Genomic DNA, 21601 nt, shown 5'->3' on the forward strand with positions numbered 1-21601 from the left:
GATACAATGATAAAGTTGGGAATTGGATTTCAAGGAGTTAAGAGGGTGTGAAAGAAGAACAACTGGAGACATCTATTATAGATGGCAAAAGAAATATAGGATGATGGTTAGCAGGGAAGAAAGGATCAAGTGAGAGGTTTTTATTTTTCAGAATGAGGAAGATATGAGTATGGTAGTAGCTAGTAGGAAATAAACCAGTAGAAAGGGAATATTGGAGACAACAAGATGGAATAGAGGGGTAAGGTCACTTCCTCCATGAGACAGAGATGAAGGGGGTGATAGTGGTAGAAGGTATCTGAGTGATAGGAGATGAAGAAGAAAAGAGAAGCAAAAGTTCAGGGTTAATGGCATCAATTTTTTTCTGTAACTTATGAAACAAGAATCTTAGCTGAGAGGGCAGGAGTAAAGGGAGCTATGAAAGGTTTAAGAAGGGATGAACAGATCTGGAAAAGCTGCTGCAGAGAGTTGACAGTGAGTTAATAAGGCAGGCGCAGGATTGTCTTGGCGTAGTGAAGACCCAGTTGAGGTTGTGCAACATAAATCTGCAACATATATAGGATCAAAGGTGGTTGGGAGTGGTTCAAACTTTAAGTCAAAACCTGCAACAGCATATGAGGGTAAGAGATTCAAGAGAGAAGACAGTGTACAGTTGAACTGGTTCAACAATGGTTCAAAAATAAGGAGAAGAGGAGAGAGAGGGTAGTGTAGGACAGATGTCTAGAAGAGAATTGAGGGACCAAGGGACTGGAAACCACAGTGCAGACATTGATTAGGGTTTTTTAAAAGATGGCAGGAGAGGTGAAAAAAATTAATAGATATGAAAAGGTGAATTCACCACCAATGAAGAGGAACTTAAATGTAATTATTTGGAACTATTTGCCCAACAGTATGCCAATAAATCTGACAATCTAAATGAAATGAATGAATATTTACAAAAATATAAATTGCCCAGATTAATAGAAGAAGAAATTAAATGTTTAAATAACTCCATTTCATAAAAAAGAAATGGAACAAGCCATCAATGAACTCACTAAGAAAAAATCTCCAGGATTAGATGGATTTACAAGTGAATTCTACCAAACATTTAAAGAACAATTAATTCCAATTTTATATAAAACCATTTTGAAAAAATAGGGGAAGGAGTTCTGCCAAATTCCTTCTATGACACCAATATGGTGCTGATACCTAAATCAGGAAGAGTTCAAACAGAGAAGGAAAATTTTAGATCAATATCCCTAATGAACATTGATGCAAAAATTTTAAATAAAATATTACCAAAGAAATTACAGCAAGTTATCACTAGAATAATATACTATGATTAAGTAGGAATACACCAGGAATGCAGTATTGGTTCAGTATTTGAAAAACTAGCAGCATAATTGAATATATCAAAAACAAAACTAACAAATCATATGATTCAATAAATGCTGAGAGTTTTTGACACAATGCAGCACCTGTTCCTACTGAAACACTAGAGAGCATAGAAATAAGTGATTTTTTCCTTAAAATTATTAGCAGTATCTATCTAAAAGCAAACATTTTATGTAATAGGGATAATCTAGAAACAAGGATGCCTGTTATCACCACTAGTATTCAGTATTGTTTAGAAATGTTAGCTTTAGCAGTAAGAGAAGAAAAAGAAACTGAAGGAATTAGAATATGTAATGAGGAAACAAAATTCTCATTCTTTGCAGATAATATGATGGTATACTTAGAGAATCCTAGAAAATCAATTAAAAAACCACTTGAAACAATAGTAACTTTAGGAAAGTTGCAGGAAATAAAATAAACCCATATAAATCGTCAGCATTTCTATATATTATCCACAAAGTCCAGCAGCAAGAGACAGAAAGAGAAATTCCATTGAAAGTAACTGTAGATAACATAAAATATTTAGGAGTCTCCCTGACATGATAAATCTATAAATTATATGTAAACAATTATAAAACACTTTTCATACAAATAAAATCAGATCTAAATAATTGGAAAAATGTAAATTGTTCATGTATAGGCCAAGTTAATATAATCAAAATGATAATTCTACTTACTTATTCAATGCCATATCAATTAAACTATCAAAAAATTATTTTACAGTTAGAAAAAATAGTAACAATATTCAGCTGGAAGAACAAAAGGTCAAGAATGTCAAAGGAATTAATGAAAAAAATGCAAAGGAAGATGGTCTAGTCATACTAGATCTAAAATAATATTATAAAGCAGCAGACATCAAAACTTTGGTACTGGCTAAGAATAGAAAAGTGGATCAGTAATAGATTACAAAAGAAACAATGGTAAATGACTGCTGTAATCTATTGCTGATAAACCCAAAGACTCCAGATTCTGGGTTAAGAACTCAATATTTGCCAAAAACTGCTGGGAAAAGTGGAAAATAGTATGGCAGAAACTGACATAGACCCACAGTTCACATCCTATATCAAGATAAAATCAAAATGAGTACAGGATTTACACAAAAAAGTACGTATATATAAATGGTTATACCAAAAAGTCAATTAGGAAAACAAGGAATAGTTTATCTGTCAAACCTATAGGGAGGGAACAAATTTATGATCAAACAAAAGAGAGAGAATATTACAAAATGCAAAATGTATAATTTGATTAAATTAAAAAGATTTTGTGCAATAAAACCACTACAACCAAGATTATAATTTATAATGATATAATAATAATTATAATCATATGAAAAAATGTTCCAAATCATTATTGATTTGAGAAATGAAAATTAAAACAACTCTGAGGTACCACTTCAAATCTATCAGATCAACCAATATGACAAAAAAAGGAAACTGAACAATGTTGGAAGGGATGTGGGAAAATTGGAACACTGATGCAATGGTGGTGAAGTTGTAAACTAATCCAACTATTCTGTGCAATTTGGAACTATGCCTAAAAGGCAATAAAACTGTGCACAGCCTTTGATCACTACCAGAGCTGTATCCCAAAGAGATCAAAAGACAGGGGAAAAGACTCACATGTACAAAAATAATGGCAAAGAATTGAAAATTGAGGAGATGCCCATCAATTGGGAAGTGACTGAACAAACTGTGGTAATATGAATGTGATGGAACACTATTGTTCTGTAAGAAATCATGAACAAGAGGACTTCAGAAAAACTGGAAAGACATACATGAACTTACACTGAGTGAAGTTAACAAAAACAGGAGAACATCGTACACATCAACAACATTATGTGATGTTCAACTATGATAAACTTAACTCTTCTTAGCAGCATATTGATCAAAGACAATTCCAAAGGACTTATAATTGAAAATATCATTCACATTCAGAGAAAGAACTAAGAAGTCTGAATGCAGAACAAAGCACATTATTTTCAATTTTAAAAAATTTGTTTTATGCTTTATCTTGTGGGGTTTTTACCCTGTCTTGGATTTTTTTCCATTTTTATTATGATTCTTCTTTTGTAAGACTAATGTGGAAATAAATATGTTTAACATATTTAAACACACATATCTATATCTATATTCACATAGATATAGATAAATATACTATATCAGCTTATTTACTGTTAAGGGAAGGAGGAGGGAAGTAAGAGAAGAGGGAGAGGGAGAAAAATGTGGAACTCAAAATCTTACAAAGAAATGAAAGTGGAAAATTATCTTTAAATGTAGTTTTAATAAAAAATAAATAATAAATTTATTTTTAAAAATAACTAATAGGAGGGTGGTAGTTTGCTGGACTGTGAGGAGTGGGGCTATGAAGAAGCCATGACCTCCGCTTGGACCCTGGAACCTTCCCCAGGATGACTGAGAGGTTGATAAGGAAGAAGAGTGGGATGTATCTTCCAGGCTCCTCCTGCTTCCTGCAGATAGAACAAACCCCAGCTAAAAGACCAAAATTCAGTTTTTCCATCACAGATACCACCAACCATCTGAGAAATGAAGACAATATGAAATAATTGATGAGTTGATAGCACCAATTATGGACCAATGGTGTCATCTTTTTATATGAAAGATGTAGAGCCTAGGGATTGAGCTGGCTTGTCAAAAGCAGAGAGTTTGTAAAAATCTCTGAGCATACAAATGGAATCTGGCTGAAGCTCAGCAGCAACGTGGGAGCTCAGCACGGCATCACTCTGCATCCCTCGGTCAAGGGCATGACTGAGCACCCACATCAGGGTCAGAGCTGAGGCAAAGGAAGAAGATTAAGACAAAAAGAGGCCCTGAAACAGAGAGGGAGAATGTATTGTGGAACACAGGTGCCCTTTGCAAGGATGCTTTTAACAAGAGTTTATGAATCAAGATAAAAGTAAAGAAATAAACCATAAAGATAAATCCAAATCATTTAAGTGAAAATATGAACAAAAAAAATTTTTTTGGCATGTTAAGTTGATGAGATGATAGTCAAAGATTCTTGTCTGCCCAGTCATACCTTGTGTGTGACAAAACTGCTATCTTCTCTTAGACTGTTTTCATCCAGAAGCTGAAAAGAAAGGGTTCTAATGGAACAAGAAGCACATCAAGCTGTCATAATGCAATTTATGAAGGAGATGGCGAACTGGATCCATGATGATGTTTTCATTTATTTGTCCAGAAAGCCAAAGCTGAGGAAGAGCATTATCTTGGAACCTTCAAAAATGAACCTGAAGCCGAGCCCAGAGTAAGATTCTATCCTCAATCACAAAGTTCTCAACTTATGTCAGTTCAGAATCATGTACATTGGTGTTGGATCTAGATTATCTTCAGTATTGTATAAATGCAGTGTCCTGCGCTCAAGCTCAATGGTTCACAAAGAGAATGACAGACATTGCAAAGCTTAGTTAAGACTTCTGAGGTCAAGTGCTGTTTTCTTGCGAGAAGGGAAGACCTTAGTTCTTTTCTTGACACTCTTATGGGTGCTGCACTTTATTTTTGCTTGGTTTTTGAAAGGAGGGGAAGAGAGTACTAAAACATTTTTCAATCTTTTCTCTCTCTCTCTCTCTCTCTCTCTCTCTCTCTCTCTCTCTCTCTTTTTTAAGAAAATATACTGCTAGATTTGGGGGGTTTTTTTGGTCTTTGGGGGGATAGTGGGATTTCACCCCCTTGGAGGGAGGAGAGATACACCACATGTTGCAGCATGTGAATTTGGACTTTTTGGCCACAAAATTTGCCTTTAATCTTACTGCTCTCAATTTTTGAATCAAAGCATGAAAATATGTACAAATACAATGTTTACAAGAAATGGTTAACTCTAGGAGGTATCTGCTACAGTCTTTTTTTATATAGATATGTGTGTCCTACTCAACAAAGACAAAGATAAAATATACTGCATCATATTGCTAATAGATATCGAATCTGGTGTGATCCCCCTGTGATCCCCCAGCTAAGAAGTATCAATCAGAGATGGCATTTTAATCCAAGTCTCTTCTTTTTACTATACCAGAATATAATTTGATAGTGTAAGAAATTCACCCTAGGGGCAGCTAGGTGGTACAGTGGATAGAGCACCGGCCATGGAGTCAGGAAGACCTGAGTTCAAATCCGACCTCAGACACATAATAATTACCTAGCTGTGTGACCTTGGGCAAGTTACTTAACCCCACTGCCTTGCAAAAAAAACACTAAAAAAATTCTTTAAAAAAATTCACCCTAGTGTCTATTCAAAGCATTTTAATAAACAATATTCTTCACTTCATTAAAAACAAAAGAGAAGCCTCAAATCTCTAGAGCACTTTTCAAAATTGATGAAGGATTTTCCTCACAACAGATCTGTGTGAGGCAAGTTGGGCAGGTGTCATTTTCTCCCTATTTGCATTATTAAAGAGAGTTAAACAATTTCCCAGAGATCACAATCACAAGGTTAACAAAAGAACTAAATCTGGAGTTAATACCAGGCCTTCCAATTCCAAATCCAGTGTTCTCTCCATCAAATCACATTATCCATCACTCATTATAGATATTACAAAAATCAAAAATTTCATCCAAGTTCCTTTTTAGAAAGAGAACAACTTAACTCTGATGTGTAACTTCATTCCACCAGACAACCTAAAAAGATTGGGCAGTGCGGAGAAGATCCATAAATGGCTGCAGACCCCATATTCTACATGTACAGTATTTTCAAGTTATAGGAGAATTCAATTTTTAAAAAATGGTTTGTTGTTTATTTTATTCTGTTATGAGAACTTAGTCCCTGAGTATACTGTTAATAAGGATAACTCACATTTACATAGTGCTTTAGGGAGTAAATGGCACCATACAAAGCTGAGTATTAAAATTACACAATAAAATTAGTTTTTTTTCTTACAAATATGGTTACTTTGTCATAGTGGCAAATTTCATTAAATTCTAGTCCAATCACGGGAAAAAAAACTAATAGATGGGAATTTTGAAATTTTTGAATGTTGAAGTGATACATTTAGGGGTAATTGCAAGATCTACCCTGAGGTGGGTAGAGGAGTAGCTCATGGGAAGGGAATTAGGTTGGATAATTAAACAGTTAGGATGCTTGAAGGAGAGTCCATATGTAAGTTAAAGTTTCCTAGTATGAGGGAAGAGAGTTAAGGAAGTTAAGGAAGAGAGAAAAACTGTGAGCTGTGAACCTCATTCACAGGAAGGGGAGTGACCTGTTATTCTGTACATGACAGCTACCAAGATTTTAATTGGATGGTATATATGGAGAGAAAGAAAATGTAAAGAGGGTTTACTAAATAATGGTGAAATGAAAGGGGCAACAAGGAGCAGAGTATTCCAGCTCCCCTCCCTCAACCAGCAAGTCAAAAAGAAAGAGTGAGGGTACAACATCCAGTACTGGAAAGGAGGGCCAGGGGGCTGTGTCATCTTCAGGGAGCCAGGTTTCAATAAGATAAAAGTAGATGAAAGGAATGAGAAAGGAAGATTTAGAATGAATGGAACTTTGCTACCTATCAAAAAGGCATTCCACAGGTCACAGTGGAAGTACTAGATGATGTTGAGTGGGAGAGATGAGGAAGACAGTACCAAGGAATAAGGGTCAGAGGGGAGGAATGAGATCCAGAATCACTGGGCTGTCAAAAGAATGACCAGTGGCAGAATGGAAGGTCTTACTCCTTGTCCCAAAGGAAGCTGGCAATCATCCTGGCAAGTACAAGAAGAGATGAGAGTCAGAAGGTCAGATGGGAGGCCCTGATTCATTCCTCTTCTCTCCAGAGGGTGGAGATTAAGCAGGAGAACATCTAGCAGGAGATGGATGTTACTCCTCCAAAGTAGGAGGGAATAATCGCCCTTCCCTACCAGCTTTCCTCTTCATCCTCGACTTCCTGGAAGGGTGGGCCCAGCAGGAAATGGAAGGAGTTCTTCCATTCTTCTCCCACCAGGATCAATATAAGCCAAATTTTTTGTTTATGTTTAGACAACAAATTATTCCCTTGCTTAGTTTCTGATGAAGAGTGAGGTAAGCTTCCTGACAGTGTGTTCCATACTTCACAGGGCATGGCTTGCTCTAGGCTAGGGCAGATGCTGTGAGATTCCATCCCACTCTCCCTTTTAACCTAATCCTAGTTACAGACAGTTTCTTGGCTACCATTTGATTCCTGCTGCTCCATCATCCTACACCCTCAACCCACTTCCACTATCTCTTATCTCATTTGATCTTCACGAAAACTTTGACTGTAATACCATCAAAGTTGAACATTTTCAAGTATAGACCTTAGAGCCAGGCACTTGGGGAGACATTTAGCCTATGGACCTGATAGAGTTTACAACAGAGTTAACATTTATGTCAAATAAACATAATGATAATTTGTTTTTTTGGACCAGACCTGTAATTTCACTGATACAGGAAAAAGTCCCTGTGAGAGAAATTCCTTTACTTAGAGAACAACCCTCTGCAATTTCTATTCTCAGAGTTGTTTGGAATGCTGAGAGGTGATAGGGTTACATAACTGCAACCTGAACCCTGATCTCTCTAACTCTAACGTTGTCTCTCTATCCACTATACCAGGCTACTTTTCACAGACTGCTAAAATACATAATAAGGATCATATATCAGTAAGTTAGAAAGATCTTCCCCAAAAAAGTACTACAGGAAGTCTAAAGAGGAAGATTATTTACTGACAGGTAGGACCAAGAAAGCTTTCCAGAATGGGGAGCATTTGAGGTGATCTTTATACGGCAGATAGAAATAAAGTGGAGAGATGGGAGGGAGAGGGGGAGAGATAGGGAAAAAGGCTGGAGGACAAGAAGAAAAGTTTGAACTTGATTTGCTTATCAACAAGAACTACCATCAAAATTGAGTCTGGGAGTAATGTAGCCAGATCTATGTACCCAGAAAGAACAGATGTATGGCAGGGCTAGGAAGAGCGGAAGGAAGGAGGGGGAGAGATCCTGAGGGAAGAAAAGATATGTTAGGAAAACTTGTAAAAACAGAGTCAAAGAGGCCTGCATTAAGGGTGCAAAAGGAGAAAAACAAAAGAGATTGTGAGAGATTGTGAGGGATATATTGATGTGAAAGATAATGAACAAGTCAGGCAAAGGAACTAAAAGAAAACAGAAAGATTCTGGAACAAGAGAGGGAAGAACTGAAGTTATTATCCTCAGGAGATAACAGGTATGAATATGGTAACCACTTTGGTGGTGTTTATAGGTAGACTAAAGAGACTGCAGTTAGAGCGGGCAACAGGAGATTCAGAAAAGTCAATTAAGAAGACTGGGAGCCAAAGCAAGATTTGTTAAACCAAATGATTGAGAACACTTCTCTGCCTATCATATCATATTCAATTGGAAGTTGTTCTCTGAAAAATCTGTTCTAAACATGCAGAAGAAGTTTATTTTTAAAAATCAGCTTATTATTCATTCCAAAAAAATTATTTGGAGCTATGCTCAAAATGTTATAAAACTGTGCATGTCCTTTGATCCATCAATACCACTTCTACACACAGATCCCAAAGAGATCAAAGAAAAGGGGGAAAGGACTTATTTGTACTAAAATATTTACAGCAATTCTTTTTGTGGTGGCAAAGAATTGGAAATTTAGGGGATCCTCATTAATTGTAGAATGACGAGTTGTTGTATATGATTGTGATGGAATACTATTGAATTGTAAGAAATGGTGAAGGGGATGGTTTCATCCATTGGGTCATTCTGGAGAGACTCATATAAACTGATATGAACTGATGCAAAGTGAAATGAGTAGATCCAGGAGAACTCTATACATAGTGGCAACAATACTGTAAAGATGATCAACTTATACTGTAAAGATGATCAACTGTGAGATTTTGCTCTAATCAAAAGAATAATCCAAGACAATTCCAAAGGACCAATGATGAGAAATGCTATCTACCTACAGAAAGAAAACTGATGAATTCTGAATGTTGATTGAAGCATACTTTTTAAACTTTAGTTTAGTTTTCTTTTGCTACATGGCTGATAAGGAAATATATTTTTGCATGACTTCACAAATATAACTGATATCCTGCCTACCTGAGGGACAGAAAGAATTTAGAATTCAAAAAAATTTAAGTGAATTTTTAAAAATTTACATGAAATTGGGAAATATTAAATGAAATAAATTTTTTAAAACTTTTTTTTTTAAAAAAAGTAATTCCTAAGACAGATCCATCATTACCGGTAGCACTGTGAGTCTGTGATACAGGATAGAGTCTTTCCATTCCAAGGACAGGATTCATAGATTTTTCTCTCTGCAGAGGGAAGACAACTTTGGTAATAGCATTGGTAATTCTTCTCCACTCTAGAATCAAACCTGGTAATGGATGTAAAGTCTTCAGTTTATTTAAAACATCCTGCCAAAAGGAATATAAGAAAAATATATTTAAATTACTTTGCAAGTTTTACATTGGAATTGAGTATTTGTAAATAATAATAATACAACCTTAAAAGTAATATGGCAAATTCTGTATATCTCAAAGTCAATATTTTCTCTGGAATATTATCATATCAGTAAAAGTTTATAATATTTAAATATAATGTTAAGGATAAAAATGAAAATTCTGTTTTGCTGTTAGTACCACTGACCAATACCAAAGTCAAATAAGCAAGCATTTATAAACTGCTGACTATATAGGAGGCACTATGCCAAATGCTGGGAATCCAAAAAAAGGTAAAAATAATCTCTGCCCTCAAGGAGATAATAGGCAAACTACAAATGTTCAAGACAACCTTTCATTAAGGGAAATTAAGAGAGGGCTCCTTACAGAAGATAAAATTTTAAATGAAACTTGAAAAGAAGGAAGACAGAGCTAAAGAACCAGAGGATTTTTATAGCTACTTCTGAGGGGGCTAATGAGACCCTAGAAGTGACTAAATGGTAGGTAACCAGGAAGACCTGGGTTTAGAAAGATCAACTTGAAACCCTAGAGGATGATAAAGTGGAGCAAGGACAGCAACAAAAAGGCTATTGCAACAGTTCCTTTGTAAGAAAGGAAGACCTGCACCATAGTAACCAGAAAAAGGGGCACATATAAGATATGTAAGGAAGGTCAAATCAGCAAGACTTACTGGAAATGGGAAGTGAGAAGTCGAGGATGGAACCCAGCTTGTAAGCCTAGGTAACTGAGAAAATTTTAAGAAATTTAGGAAAAGGGAAGAGAAAAGAAAAAGAGTTTAATAACCTAAGCTGGGGGTTGGGGTTGAAGGGGCAATTAAATTCAACATGTATAGAAGTAAACTTTCTTTTTCTTTTGAATATGTTGAATTTAAGATTTCTAGGAGATATTCAGTGTTAGATTTCTAACAAGCTAGATGTCAGAGCAGGTAGAATGCCAGCCTTGAAGTCAGGAGGACCCAAGTTCAAATCTGACCTCAGATATTACTAGCTATGTGACCTTGAGCAAGTCACTTAACTGACTGCCTCCCATGCATATCTGACTGCTGAATCCAGTTGGTTCTGGAGGAAAGAAAGTGAGGCTGGGGACTCAACACAGCTCCCCCCCCCACTCAAATCCAATTCACATGCTTGCTATGATATCACCTCCCTGATATCATGGTCTTTTTTGAGAACAAAGGACAAATATTGTCATCATCTAACCGACAGCTGGAGATTACTGGATATCAGGAGAGAATTTGGGACAGAATAAATAGATCTGGGTATAATCTGCATAGAGTTGATGATTGAATACATGGAATCTGAAGAGTTCATTAAGGGTTCAGGACACTCTGAAAAGGAGATAGAGAGTAGGAGTGGCTAGACAGGCAGGAGCAGAACCAAGATGGAGTAGTAGCAAAGAAAGCTAGAGAAGAGATTATCCCAGAGAAGAAAGTCAGCACCAGGGTCAGAGACTGCAAAAAAGGTCAAGAAGGGAGAGCTCTGATAAAAGGTTTGTTAATTATGCTATCACTGTTAACAGAAGAACAGTTTCAATTCAACAATAAGTCCAGAAGCCAGATTACAAAGAGTTAATAAGAAAATGAGCTATAAAAGTAGAAACACTTTTGGTAGAAAAAACATTTAGACCAAGAATTCTTAATCATTTTTTTGTTCATTGACAGTTCTTTGGCAGTCTAGTGAAACGAATGTTTTTAAGTGAATAAAGTAAATTGCACAAGGAAAAATATAATTGAAACTAATTATATTGAAATATAGTTATCAAATTATCTTAAGGAACAACTTTACATGCCTCAGATTAAGAACCACTGATTTATAGTATCTTTAATTTTATAGCTAAAAATTACAAATGGATAAACAATCTAAATAAAAAGTTATATAAAAGTGAAAAAAATAGAAAATTGCACCATTAACAATTTTGGGGGGAAGGCAGTCAGGATTAGGTGATATGCCCAGCTAGACACTATTAATGATTAAGGCTAAGAGAAAAGAATACTTGACATTCCTATAAATTACTTTAGAATTTTCAAGGTTCTTTACATTAGCTATCTATTCTTCATAAGAATAATTTTGTGATCTAAGTGGTACAGTTATTATTATACATGTATCACTGCATCCTATTTGCAGATGAGGAATCTGAAGTTCAGAGATGTTGACTGACTTGCCCAGAAGTCCCCAGTTAAATGTGCAAGATAGCATTCATACTTGTTACAAGTTTACTCCAGTCAAAATTCCACACAGCCAATTACAACAATTGATATTATAACTTTACAAATGTCAGAATAATTTGAAAAGACAAAATTTAATAAAATTTGGCAGATTTCACACAAACATTATGAGTTACCATTTCATACCATCAAATTGACAAAAATGACAAAAGATGTAAATAGTATAGCATATTTGAACAGGTAATTTATCAAAACCCCTAAAACACACAAAGTATAAACTTCAGTGTATATTTAATAATTCATAAGAGGAAACAATTAGGAAATGGAACCTATACCTACCAAGAGAAAGCCTTATTAAAAAGCAGATGGAATCAGTTTCATATATGAATAGTGTTTCCTATTCTCTGTAATTAAAATGCTCATGTTTATTAAATTCATAATAAAAATAGAAAAAACAGAAAAACAGAAAAAAATTGATCTGTCTACTATTGATAAAACATTTCAGATATAGTTACCTCTCTTTAATATATATTATGTATATTAATATATAATATATAATAAATATATAAATATAAACCTCTCTTTAATCCAACCCTTTTCCTCCTCACACATAGCTACCACCTTAGTTCAAGCTATTGAGTAGTCCTAATAAGTTATCCTGCCTAAAGTCTCTCCCTATTCTAATCTATCTAACAGATAACTTCCAAAGAAATTTTCCTTAAATATAGATCTAGGAGGTAGCTAGGCTGGAATCTTGGGCAATTCATTTAACTTCTGTTTGTCTCAGTTTCATCCTTGGTAAAATGAGAATAATAATAGTTTCTCTCTTATAAGACAAGACTGTTGTGAGGATTAAATGAGATGATGATCACAAAACCCGTAGCATAGTAGTTGGTATATAAATATTAACAGTTATTAATATTATTATCTGACCATGGTCTCTAGTTCAGTAGCTTTTCCTATTATCTCCAGGATAAAATGCAAATTTCTCTGTATAGTTTTTAAAGTTGTAGATAATCTGACCCCAACTGAATATTAGTATTTTAATATTTTTGGATATTAATATTTTTCCATTCTAACTGATATTAACCTCTTTTGCAATATACAATTCAGCCAATGAGAGAGCACATATGGTTTTTTTCTCTTACAAATACCCTGAGGAATCCTGTATAACCTAGTTTAAATTATTTTTATGTGTTTAGTGGCTTTTATTATATGTACAGAAAAAAGAGTTCGGACCATTTATAAATCCAAGTTGGAGAATCTGGGCAAGTTATGAAAAAAGCATTTAAACAGATTCCCTCCATTTTGATAAGAGTCATGTTGGTAGACAGCAGGCAAGGACTAGGTGTTCTAACTGGCATCATAAGGATGACTTGGAAAAAGAGAATTAAAGGAAGTTTTCAAGACATAATTACCTGTGTTTCATCACAATACATTTTCTACCTATTTTCAAATAACTTCTTTGCTCAATGAGGGAAGGTAGGGAGGAAGGAAGGGAGAGAATTTGGAACTTTAGATTTTGAAAGTGAATGTAGAAACTTGTTTTTGCAAGCACCTGAGGGGAAAAATAAAATAAAAATAAAAAGGAGAACAGCAACAACAAGAAATACATAATTACCATTTTTCTTCTTAGTAGTATTTGGGAAGAGGACTTAAGAAAAAGGATCAAAAGAACAAAGATGAGGCAAGCCCAACTTCCTAACAAGGATGAGCTCAAGGCACAGATTGACAAATACATTTTTGGATCCAGACAATATGGGAATTTGTTTTGCTTAACTACCTATATTTGTTACAAGAACTGTCTGCTTTAGTTAATGGGAGGAATATTGGAAAAGGACTTGTCTAGCAATAAGACTGCAAAACACAAAATTTAAGAAGATCACTGAGGTATTTTTTAAAATCTACAAAAGAAGTTAAATCCACAAATCTACATAAAGAAGTAGAATGAAACAAATAAGTAGGAGAACTTGAAGGTTATGTGCTGAATTTATTATATTTAAAAGGGCTAATATATATATTGATATCTATCTATATCTATCTATCTATCTATCTATCTATCTATCTATCTATCTATCTATCTATCTATATTGATGTTTGTCCTTCATTTTCTAAGAAGACCACAACATCAGAGAGGTGATGCCTTGACAGGCATATGAATTGGTTTTGAGTGAGGGGGTGCAATGCTAAGTCAACCAGCCTCACTTTCTCCTCCAGAGCCATCTGGGTCCAATGGCCAGATATGGATCAGCACAACTGGAGATGACCCTGAATTCAAGGCAATCAGAGTTAAGTGACTTGCCCAAGGACACATGGCTAGGAAGTATTAAGTGTATGAGGCTGGATTTGAACTCCCATCCTCCTGACTCCGGGGCCCGGGCTCTATCCAATGAATTGCCTAGCTGCCCTCATATATACAGTATACTTAAAAGAAAAAGAAAATTGTGCATGAGATACTTCCAGATTCATGTATAATCTTGTTTTACTTGTTTATGGAAATGCTCATTTTATTTGGTTTTGATCAAGTCCAGAATAAAAAAAAATAAGTTAAAAACATAAAAGAACAGTAAAAAGGGTTCTGAAACAGTTCTGAAGGAAAAAGCTAAAAACCTTCCCTTAGTTACATGAAATTAAGTAACCTGAGCAATGCCTAGAATAATTAAATAGCAATGACTTATAAATGTTGTTTTTTCTTTTCGTATTTATTTTAAATTAGGAGTTATATTTATTGATAAAAAAGTTTAATTCATATAAATGTGCCATTTCCTACATAAATGATAGTTTTGCTACAAATATACAGTTGAATAGATTATGTCAATATGCCATCTACTTTTCCCAATTTTCCACACCTGAACAAAGACCTGTTAAAGCTAAGATACCCAAAATACACCACCACTGATCAATGGCAATTGCTCAAAATAAAAGCACAGTGCCTAGAAGTCCTAATCCAGCTCCATAACACTGTTTGCACACACTAAATATGCTCAATAATGGAAAGATCCTAAATGCTACCAAAAGCTAATTAGGACTTTTTCATTTTTATAGAAGATTTTCTGTCTTCAAGCTGAATTGTATTGTAGCTGAGTGAACAAAAATTTATCTAATATGCTTTATCTGGCTTATCTATCACCCAACCATGCTCCACATTCATCCACTCCAGACAACTCATTATCTGTCCTACCACTGAGTGGGCACACAGAACTCTATGCTCCCAACCACCATGATTTTCCACTTCTTGATCTGGTAACAAACAATACTACCAATGTTTCTGGAAGAGGCATGATAGCCAGCTGCACACTGGTTATCCCTTACTACTCCTATGGCTCCCAATCTTAAACTTCCTACCTTGGCCATCACTCCCCTATAAGTGTTGTCATTCCCATTAGAAGGACATTTATTGTCTCCCTTTTGCATTTGTATATTCAGCAACTAGTGGAATTTCATATCCTTAATAAATGTTTTTTCATCTATTCATTCATTCATTCATTCATTCATTCATTCATTCATTCCTTCAAGTAATGATGGCCACCAGCAGTTTTATGAGTTGCCAATTAACCAATATTTCTATTTTTATCTGTGTTCAAAAGTCAGGAACCATTAACTCTAGATCTTGATTCTGAATCCCTAAATTATTCAAACAAATGGTTATGAAAAATGAACAGAATTTTGACTTTGGTTCAAAATTTCCTTAAATTATTACCTTACTAGTACTGAACTGCTTGCTTATCTTGGTATTACGTTCATTTGTAATCATCCTTCTGGTAGAACCCAAAGTTTTCTTGTTTCTTTGAACTCCACTTGGTGGTAACTTCAATTCCAGAAATAAAACCTGAAAGAAAAGAATATTTTAGGTCAAATATCACTGAAAGGTGAAAATAAACCATCCTATTAAGTAGCTGGATTACACTAAAGATGGCCTAATATTAAGATGTCATTCAGAAAGTACTTTAAAAAGCTGATTGAGGAAATAGGCTCTATAAAGACACTTAACTCTAGGTAGTATTCTGTGTAAGAATATTTAATAAAGGGTGGTCATTATCAGAGCTATACATAGTAGATCATCATTATACATATTTTAGCTGCTTTGAATGAAATTTTGAAAGCAATAGCACAATTAAATTGAAGAAAATTAATTATTCAACAGTTTTAAACTAGTATTGTGTCCTGTTTTAGGCACTAATAGACCTCAGCCTCCAAAAAATGATGATGGATTTTATATCCTGTGCCAAGCTTCTGAAAAAAAAAAGTGTCATGGCAACATATCTAGACACTCCAATAGGTTCTAATAAATAGTTGGAGAAATTATAACAGTGTACCACCTTAAACATTTAAGTAGGGAGGGAGGGAGGGAGGGAGAGAGAGAGAGAGAGAGAGAGAGAGAATTAGAGACAGAGAGAGATTGGAAAGGGAGGGAAGGAAACAGTGATGAGACGACAAAGTGAAAGGCCACAATTGTTTAACCTTCCCCCAAACTTCGCCAGTAAAATGGCAAAACACCAAATAGAATTCTGAGCAAGGAAATCAAGAAAAAGTCACAGTGGGTCATTTGTCAAAAAAAGGTGGCTGAGGAAGACTCAAAGAGAAATCTATAGATCCTGGGGTGAGGCCTGGTTAGAAATGGGAAAGAATTAGCATTGGCTGTGAGCTAAAGAACAGCAGCAGCAGCTGGGAATGGTGAGACAACTAAATATCTGGCCAGAAGCCATACAGAATCTTTGGGAAAAAAAAAAAAAGGATAAATAGAAGAGAATATAGTAGAAGGGAAATGCACATATTTCATAACTAGGAATATGAATGGGATAAATTCACCCATAAATCAGAAGAGGATAGGAGAATAATTTAGAAACTAAAATCCACTATCTTGTTTATAAGAGAAAGATACACAAAAAGGTAAAATAATCTCTTTTGCCGTTTTTGAACTTTTGCAATGTATCAATCAATCATGTTGATTGCTTTTCCTCTTTTAAAAAAATGCTACCTATTATATGGGATAGCTTTCTGGGAGGGGAAGGAAGGTACACTTGAGGTAACTATGATAATGTAGGAAATAGAACACATCGATAAAAACTTATTTAAAAATAAATCAGAATAAAAAAAAAAAACTACTATAAAAAGGCAAGATTGACTTCCAGACAAGATGCTGGAGAGACTATGTTAAGCACTACCTATGTCCCCTCTAAAATAACATGAAAGAAATCTCTTAATAGAAACTCGATCCACAAAAGCCAGAAAAAGAAACTAGAAGAAGAACACCTAACAAAATGGTCTGTCTGTCTATCTCAGGGGAACTGGGTGAACCTGGAGAGGGGAGTGGGGGGGCAAAAGGACCTGCATTAACTGCAGAGACTTTGGTGATAGGTGGTAGAAAACCAACTTTAGAGAACAGAGTTTTTGGCCAGGGGGAAGGGAGGTCTGCAGCCTGGAGACCTTCCAGCTCTGTGCAGCACCTGAGCTCCATACCTTTGGAGCATTCTTCCAGGAACAAATGGTAGCCACCACGTGCCCCCCAACCCAATCCCCTCAAGCACAGGTGTGGACTAAGGAGCCCACTCAGCTGAAAGGGAAATTGGCTTCCAGCCTATAGTTCAAGGTCAACTCAGACCCTGCTGCCCCTCCTTGCTCCCTGCAGGATCTGAGAGGGCTTCAATCACTCCAGAGAAAGCAACCAGCGCCCCCTACTGCCTTTCCCTTGGAATTTCAAAGCTGAGTGAACAAAGCCTCTAGGATCTTCAAAAGCAAACCTCTGAGAGCCAGCCCCCCAAACACAAGATCCTGGAAATATGAAGAAAGGCCATCAAAAAGGGGACCCATGGAGAAATATTTAGAAGGATCAAAGTCTAACCCAGAGAGATCTACCACTTCTTAGGAGAACATGAATTGGTCTCCAGCCCAGAAATACTTCCTTGAAGAAATCAGGAAGGAGTTTAAAAATCAATTGGAAAAGTTGGGAAAAGAAATTCAAGAGAAAATGAACGCCTTGCAACAAGATAAAAAAACATTGGAAAATACAATTGGACAAATACAAAATGAGAATAATTCTCTCAGATCCTCAATTGGGTAAATGCAAAAGGAAAATAATTCTCTTAAAACTACACTTGGGCAAATAGAAAGCTCCTTCAAAAATAGAACTGACCATTTGGAAAAGTGGTTGCAAAAGGTGAATGAAGAAAATTCTTCTCTTAAAAAAAGGATGGAATCTGTGGAAACTAAGGACTTCATGAGATGGCAAGAGCCTGTTAAACAAAACCAAAAGATCAAAAAAAATAGAAGAAAATGTAAACTTACTTCATCAGCAAAACCACTGACCTCGAGAATGGATCAAGAAGGGACAACCTGAGAATTATAGGACTTCCTGAAAACATTTATGAGGAAAAAAAAAACCTGGACTTAATATTACAGGATTTAGTGATAGAAAACTGCCCTGATATCATGGAACCAGATGGCAAAATAGTTATTGAAAGAATACATCAATCCCCTCTGGAAAGAGATCCCAAAATGAAAACACCAAGGAATGTTCTGACCAAATTCCAAAACTATCAGATAAAAGAGAAAAGCCTGCAAGCAGCCAGAAAGAAACAACTTGAATACCAAGGAGACACAGTAAGGATTAGACAGGACCTGGCTGCATCAACATTAAGGAATCAAAGGGCATGGAATGAGATATTCCAAAGAGCAACGGAGCTTGGAATACAGCCAAGAATCACCCAAAAAAGCTGAGCCTCCTTTTCCAGGGGAAAAGATGGATATTTAACAAAATGAGAGACTTCTAACATGTTCTAATGAAAAGACCAGAGCTTAATAGAAAATTTGGACATCAAACAGGAGGCTCAAGAGACACATGAAAAGGTTAAAAAAAAGGAGGGGGGTAAAGGAAAAAAAATATTGCTATCCAATAAGATGAAACTTGCTATATACCCACTTGGGAGAAAGATTCTTATAACTCTTGAGAATTGTAACTATATTAGAGAAAATATACTTAGCCAGAAGTGATGGACACTCATGACTTTTTGTGACTCAGAATGATTTAAAAACACCTCATTAAAAAGGGGTACAAGGGGCAGCTAGGTGGCATAGTGGATAGAGCACCGGCCCTGGAGTCAGGAGTACCTGGGTTCAAATTCGGCCTCAGGCACTTAATAATTACCTAGCTGTGTGGCCTTGGGCAAGCCACTTAACCCCATTTGCCTTGCAAAAAACTAAAAAAAAGGGGGGGGGGGGTACAGTGAGGAGATGGAAGAGGGAGGAGATTGAATGGGGTAAATCTCATTACATTAAGAGGTACAAAAGACCTATGGTAATAGAAGGGAAGAAGAGAGGAGCTGAGAATCACCTGAATCTTTTTCTCATTAGTCTTGGCTTAAAATTAATTTATACAAACACTCAGTTAAGAAACTTATCTTACCTTTCAAGTATTAAAAGGGGAAAAGGGGCAGGGAGGAGACAGGGAGGGGGAGAAAAAGGGGAACTAACAGAAGGAAGAAAAGGAAGAAGGGGAAAAGAGAAAGGGGAAAGAAAGGGGAGGGGGTTGACATAGGAGGACAAACACACTGAAGGTAGCCATATCCAGAAGCAAAATAATGGGGAATATGGATAAAGGGGAAAAGGGGGGAAATACAAACAAAGGGAAGATAGCATGGAGGGCAATAAAGAGTTAGTAATTATAACTTGAGTAAAGGTAAAAGGTTGGAGCAAAATATATTTTGCTTCAGCTGAAGTGAAAAAAAGCAGGAGTAGAAATCCTTATCTCAGACAAAGCAACTTCAAAAATAGATATTCTTAAAAGAGATAAGGAAGGAAACTATATCTTTTTAAAAGGTACCATACACAATAAAGTAATTTCAATACTAAATCTGTATACAACCAATGGTATAGTATCCAAAAACTTAGAGGAGAAGTTGAAAGAGCTACAAGAAGACAGAGAGCAAAACTCTACTAGTGGGAGACCTCAACCTCTCACTCTCAGATTTAGATAAATCTAACTATTAAAAAAAGAAGGAAGTTAAGGAGGTAAATAGATTGTTAGAAAACCTAGATATGATAGACTTATGGTGGAAAAGGAATGGGGATAGAAAGGAATATACTTTTTTTCTGCACTACATGGCACTTACACAAAAATTGACCATGTACTAAGGCATAAAAACCTAATGATCAACTGCAGAAAGGTAGAAATAGTGAATACATCTCAGATCATAATGCAATCAAAATCATGTGCAATATTGGACAAGGGAGATACAGACCCAAAACTAATGAGAAACTAAATAACCTCATTTTAAAAAATGAGTGGATCAAATAACAAATTACAGAAAGAATTAATTATTTCACAATAATGATAATAATGAAACAACATACTGAAACTCATGGGATTCATTCAGAAGATATATTATATCTTTAAATACTTATATGAATAAATTAGAGAAAGAAGAAATCAATGAACTATATATGCAACTAAAAAAATTAAAGAACAAATTAAAACCTCCAATTAAACACAAAATTAGAAATTCTAAAAATCAAAGGAGAAATTAATAAATTCAAAAGCAAGAAAACTATTGAACTTATATATAACAGCAAGAGTTGGTTTTATGAAAAAAAACAATAAAACTGATAAACCTCTGGTCAATTTGATTAAAAAAAAGAAGAAAACCAAATTGCTAGTATCATAAATGAAAAAGGTGAACTCACAAACAATGAGGAAATTAAAGTAATAATTCAGAATTATTTTGCACAATTCTATGCCAATAAATTTGACAATCTAAGTGAAATGGACGAATATTTACAAAAATATAAGTTGTCCAGGTTAAGTGAAAAGGAGATTAAATACCTAAAGCAGGAAGAGTTAAAACAGAGAAAGAAAATTATAGACCTATCTCCCTGATGAATATAGATTCAAAAATCTTTTTTTTTAGGTCTTTGCAAGGCAATGGGGTTAAGTGGCTTGCCCAAGGCCACACAGCTAGGTAATTATTAAGTGTCTGAGGCCGGATTTGAACCCAGGTACTCCTGACTCCAGGGCCGGTGCTCTATCCACTGCGTCACCTAGCTGCCCCTAGATTCAAAAATCTTATATAAAAACTTAGCAAAACTATTACAAGAAGTTATTACTAGGATAATACACTATGACCAAGTAGGATTTATTCTAGGGATGCAGGGTTGGTTCACTATTAGGAAAACTGTTAGTATAATTAATTATATCAATAACGAACCTATCAAAAATCATATGATTATATCAATAGATGCTGAAAAAGCTTGACAAAATACAGCAACTATTCCAACTAAAAACACTAGAGTATATAGGAATAAATGGACTGTTCCTTAGAATAATAAGCAGTATCTGTCTGAAACCATCAACAAGCACTATATGCAACAGGGATAGACTAGAGGCATTCCTAATAAGATCAGGGTGAAACAAGGATGCCTATTATCACCATACTATTCAATACTGTATTAGAAATGTCAGCAATAAGAGAAGAAAAAGAAATTGAAGGAATTAGAATTGCTAAGGAAAAGACAAAACTCTCACTCTTTTGCAGATGACATAATGGTATACCTAGAGAATCCAAAAAAATCATCTAAAAAACTACTAGAAATAATTACCAAATTTAGCAAAGTTGAAGGTTATAAAATTAAACCTCATAAATCCTCAACATTTCTATATATGACTAGGA

At 35.2% G+C, this 21601-nt stretch overlaps 1 protein-coding gene and 1 pseudogene across 4 annotated transcripts in view; one reads left to right on the forward strand and one right to left on the reverse strand.

Annotated features, from left to right (window-relative positions):
• Nucleotides 1-21601, reverse strand: part of POLQ (DNA polymerase theta) — a 132870-nt gene that overhangs the window by 36516 nt on the left and 74753 nt on the right. For 2 of the 4 annotated variants that reach the window (XM_074214614.1, XM_074214616.1), the window contains exons 21-22: nt 15640-15768; nt 9556-9730 (exon numbers count right to left, since the gene is read on the reverse strand). In XM_074214614.1, coding sequence (XP_074070715.1) covers nt 9556-9730; nt 15640-15768 — 304 coding nt within the window. Of the gene's footprint in view, nt 1-9555; nt 9731-13296; nt 13498-15639; nt 15769-21601 lie in introns of those variants that run through there. The other 2 variants (XM_074214615.1, XM_074214617.1) reach the window with 2 other exon arrangements.
• On the forward strand, nt 3733-4795 carry LOC141507897 (hsp90 co-chaperone Cdc37-like 1; annotated as a pseudogene).

The sequence above is a fragment of the Macrotis lagotis genome, chromosome 1 (assembly GCF_037893015.1).
Source record: "Macrotis lagotis isolate mMagLag1 chromosome 1, bilby.v1.9.chrom.fasta, whole genome shotgun sequence".
Lineage (NCBI taxonomy): Eukaryota > Metazoa > Chordata > Mammalia > Peramelemorphia > Peramelidae > Macrotis > Macrotis lagotis.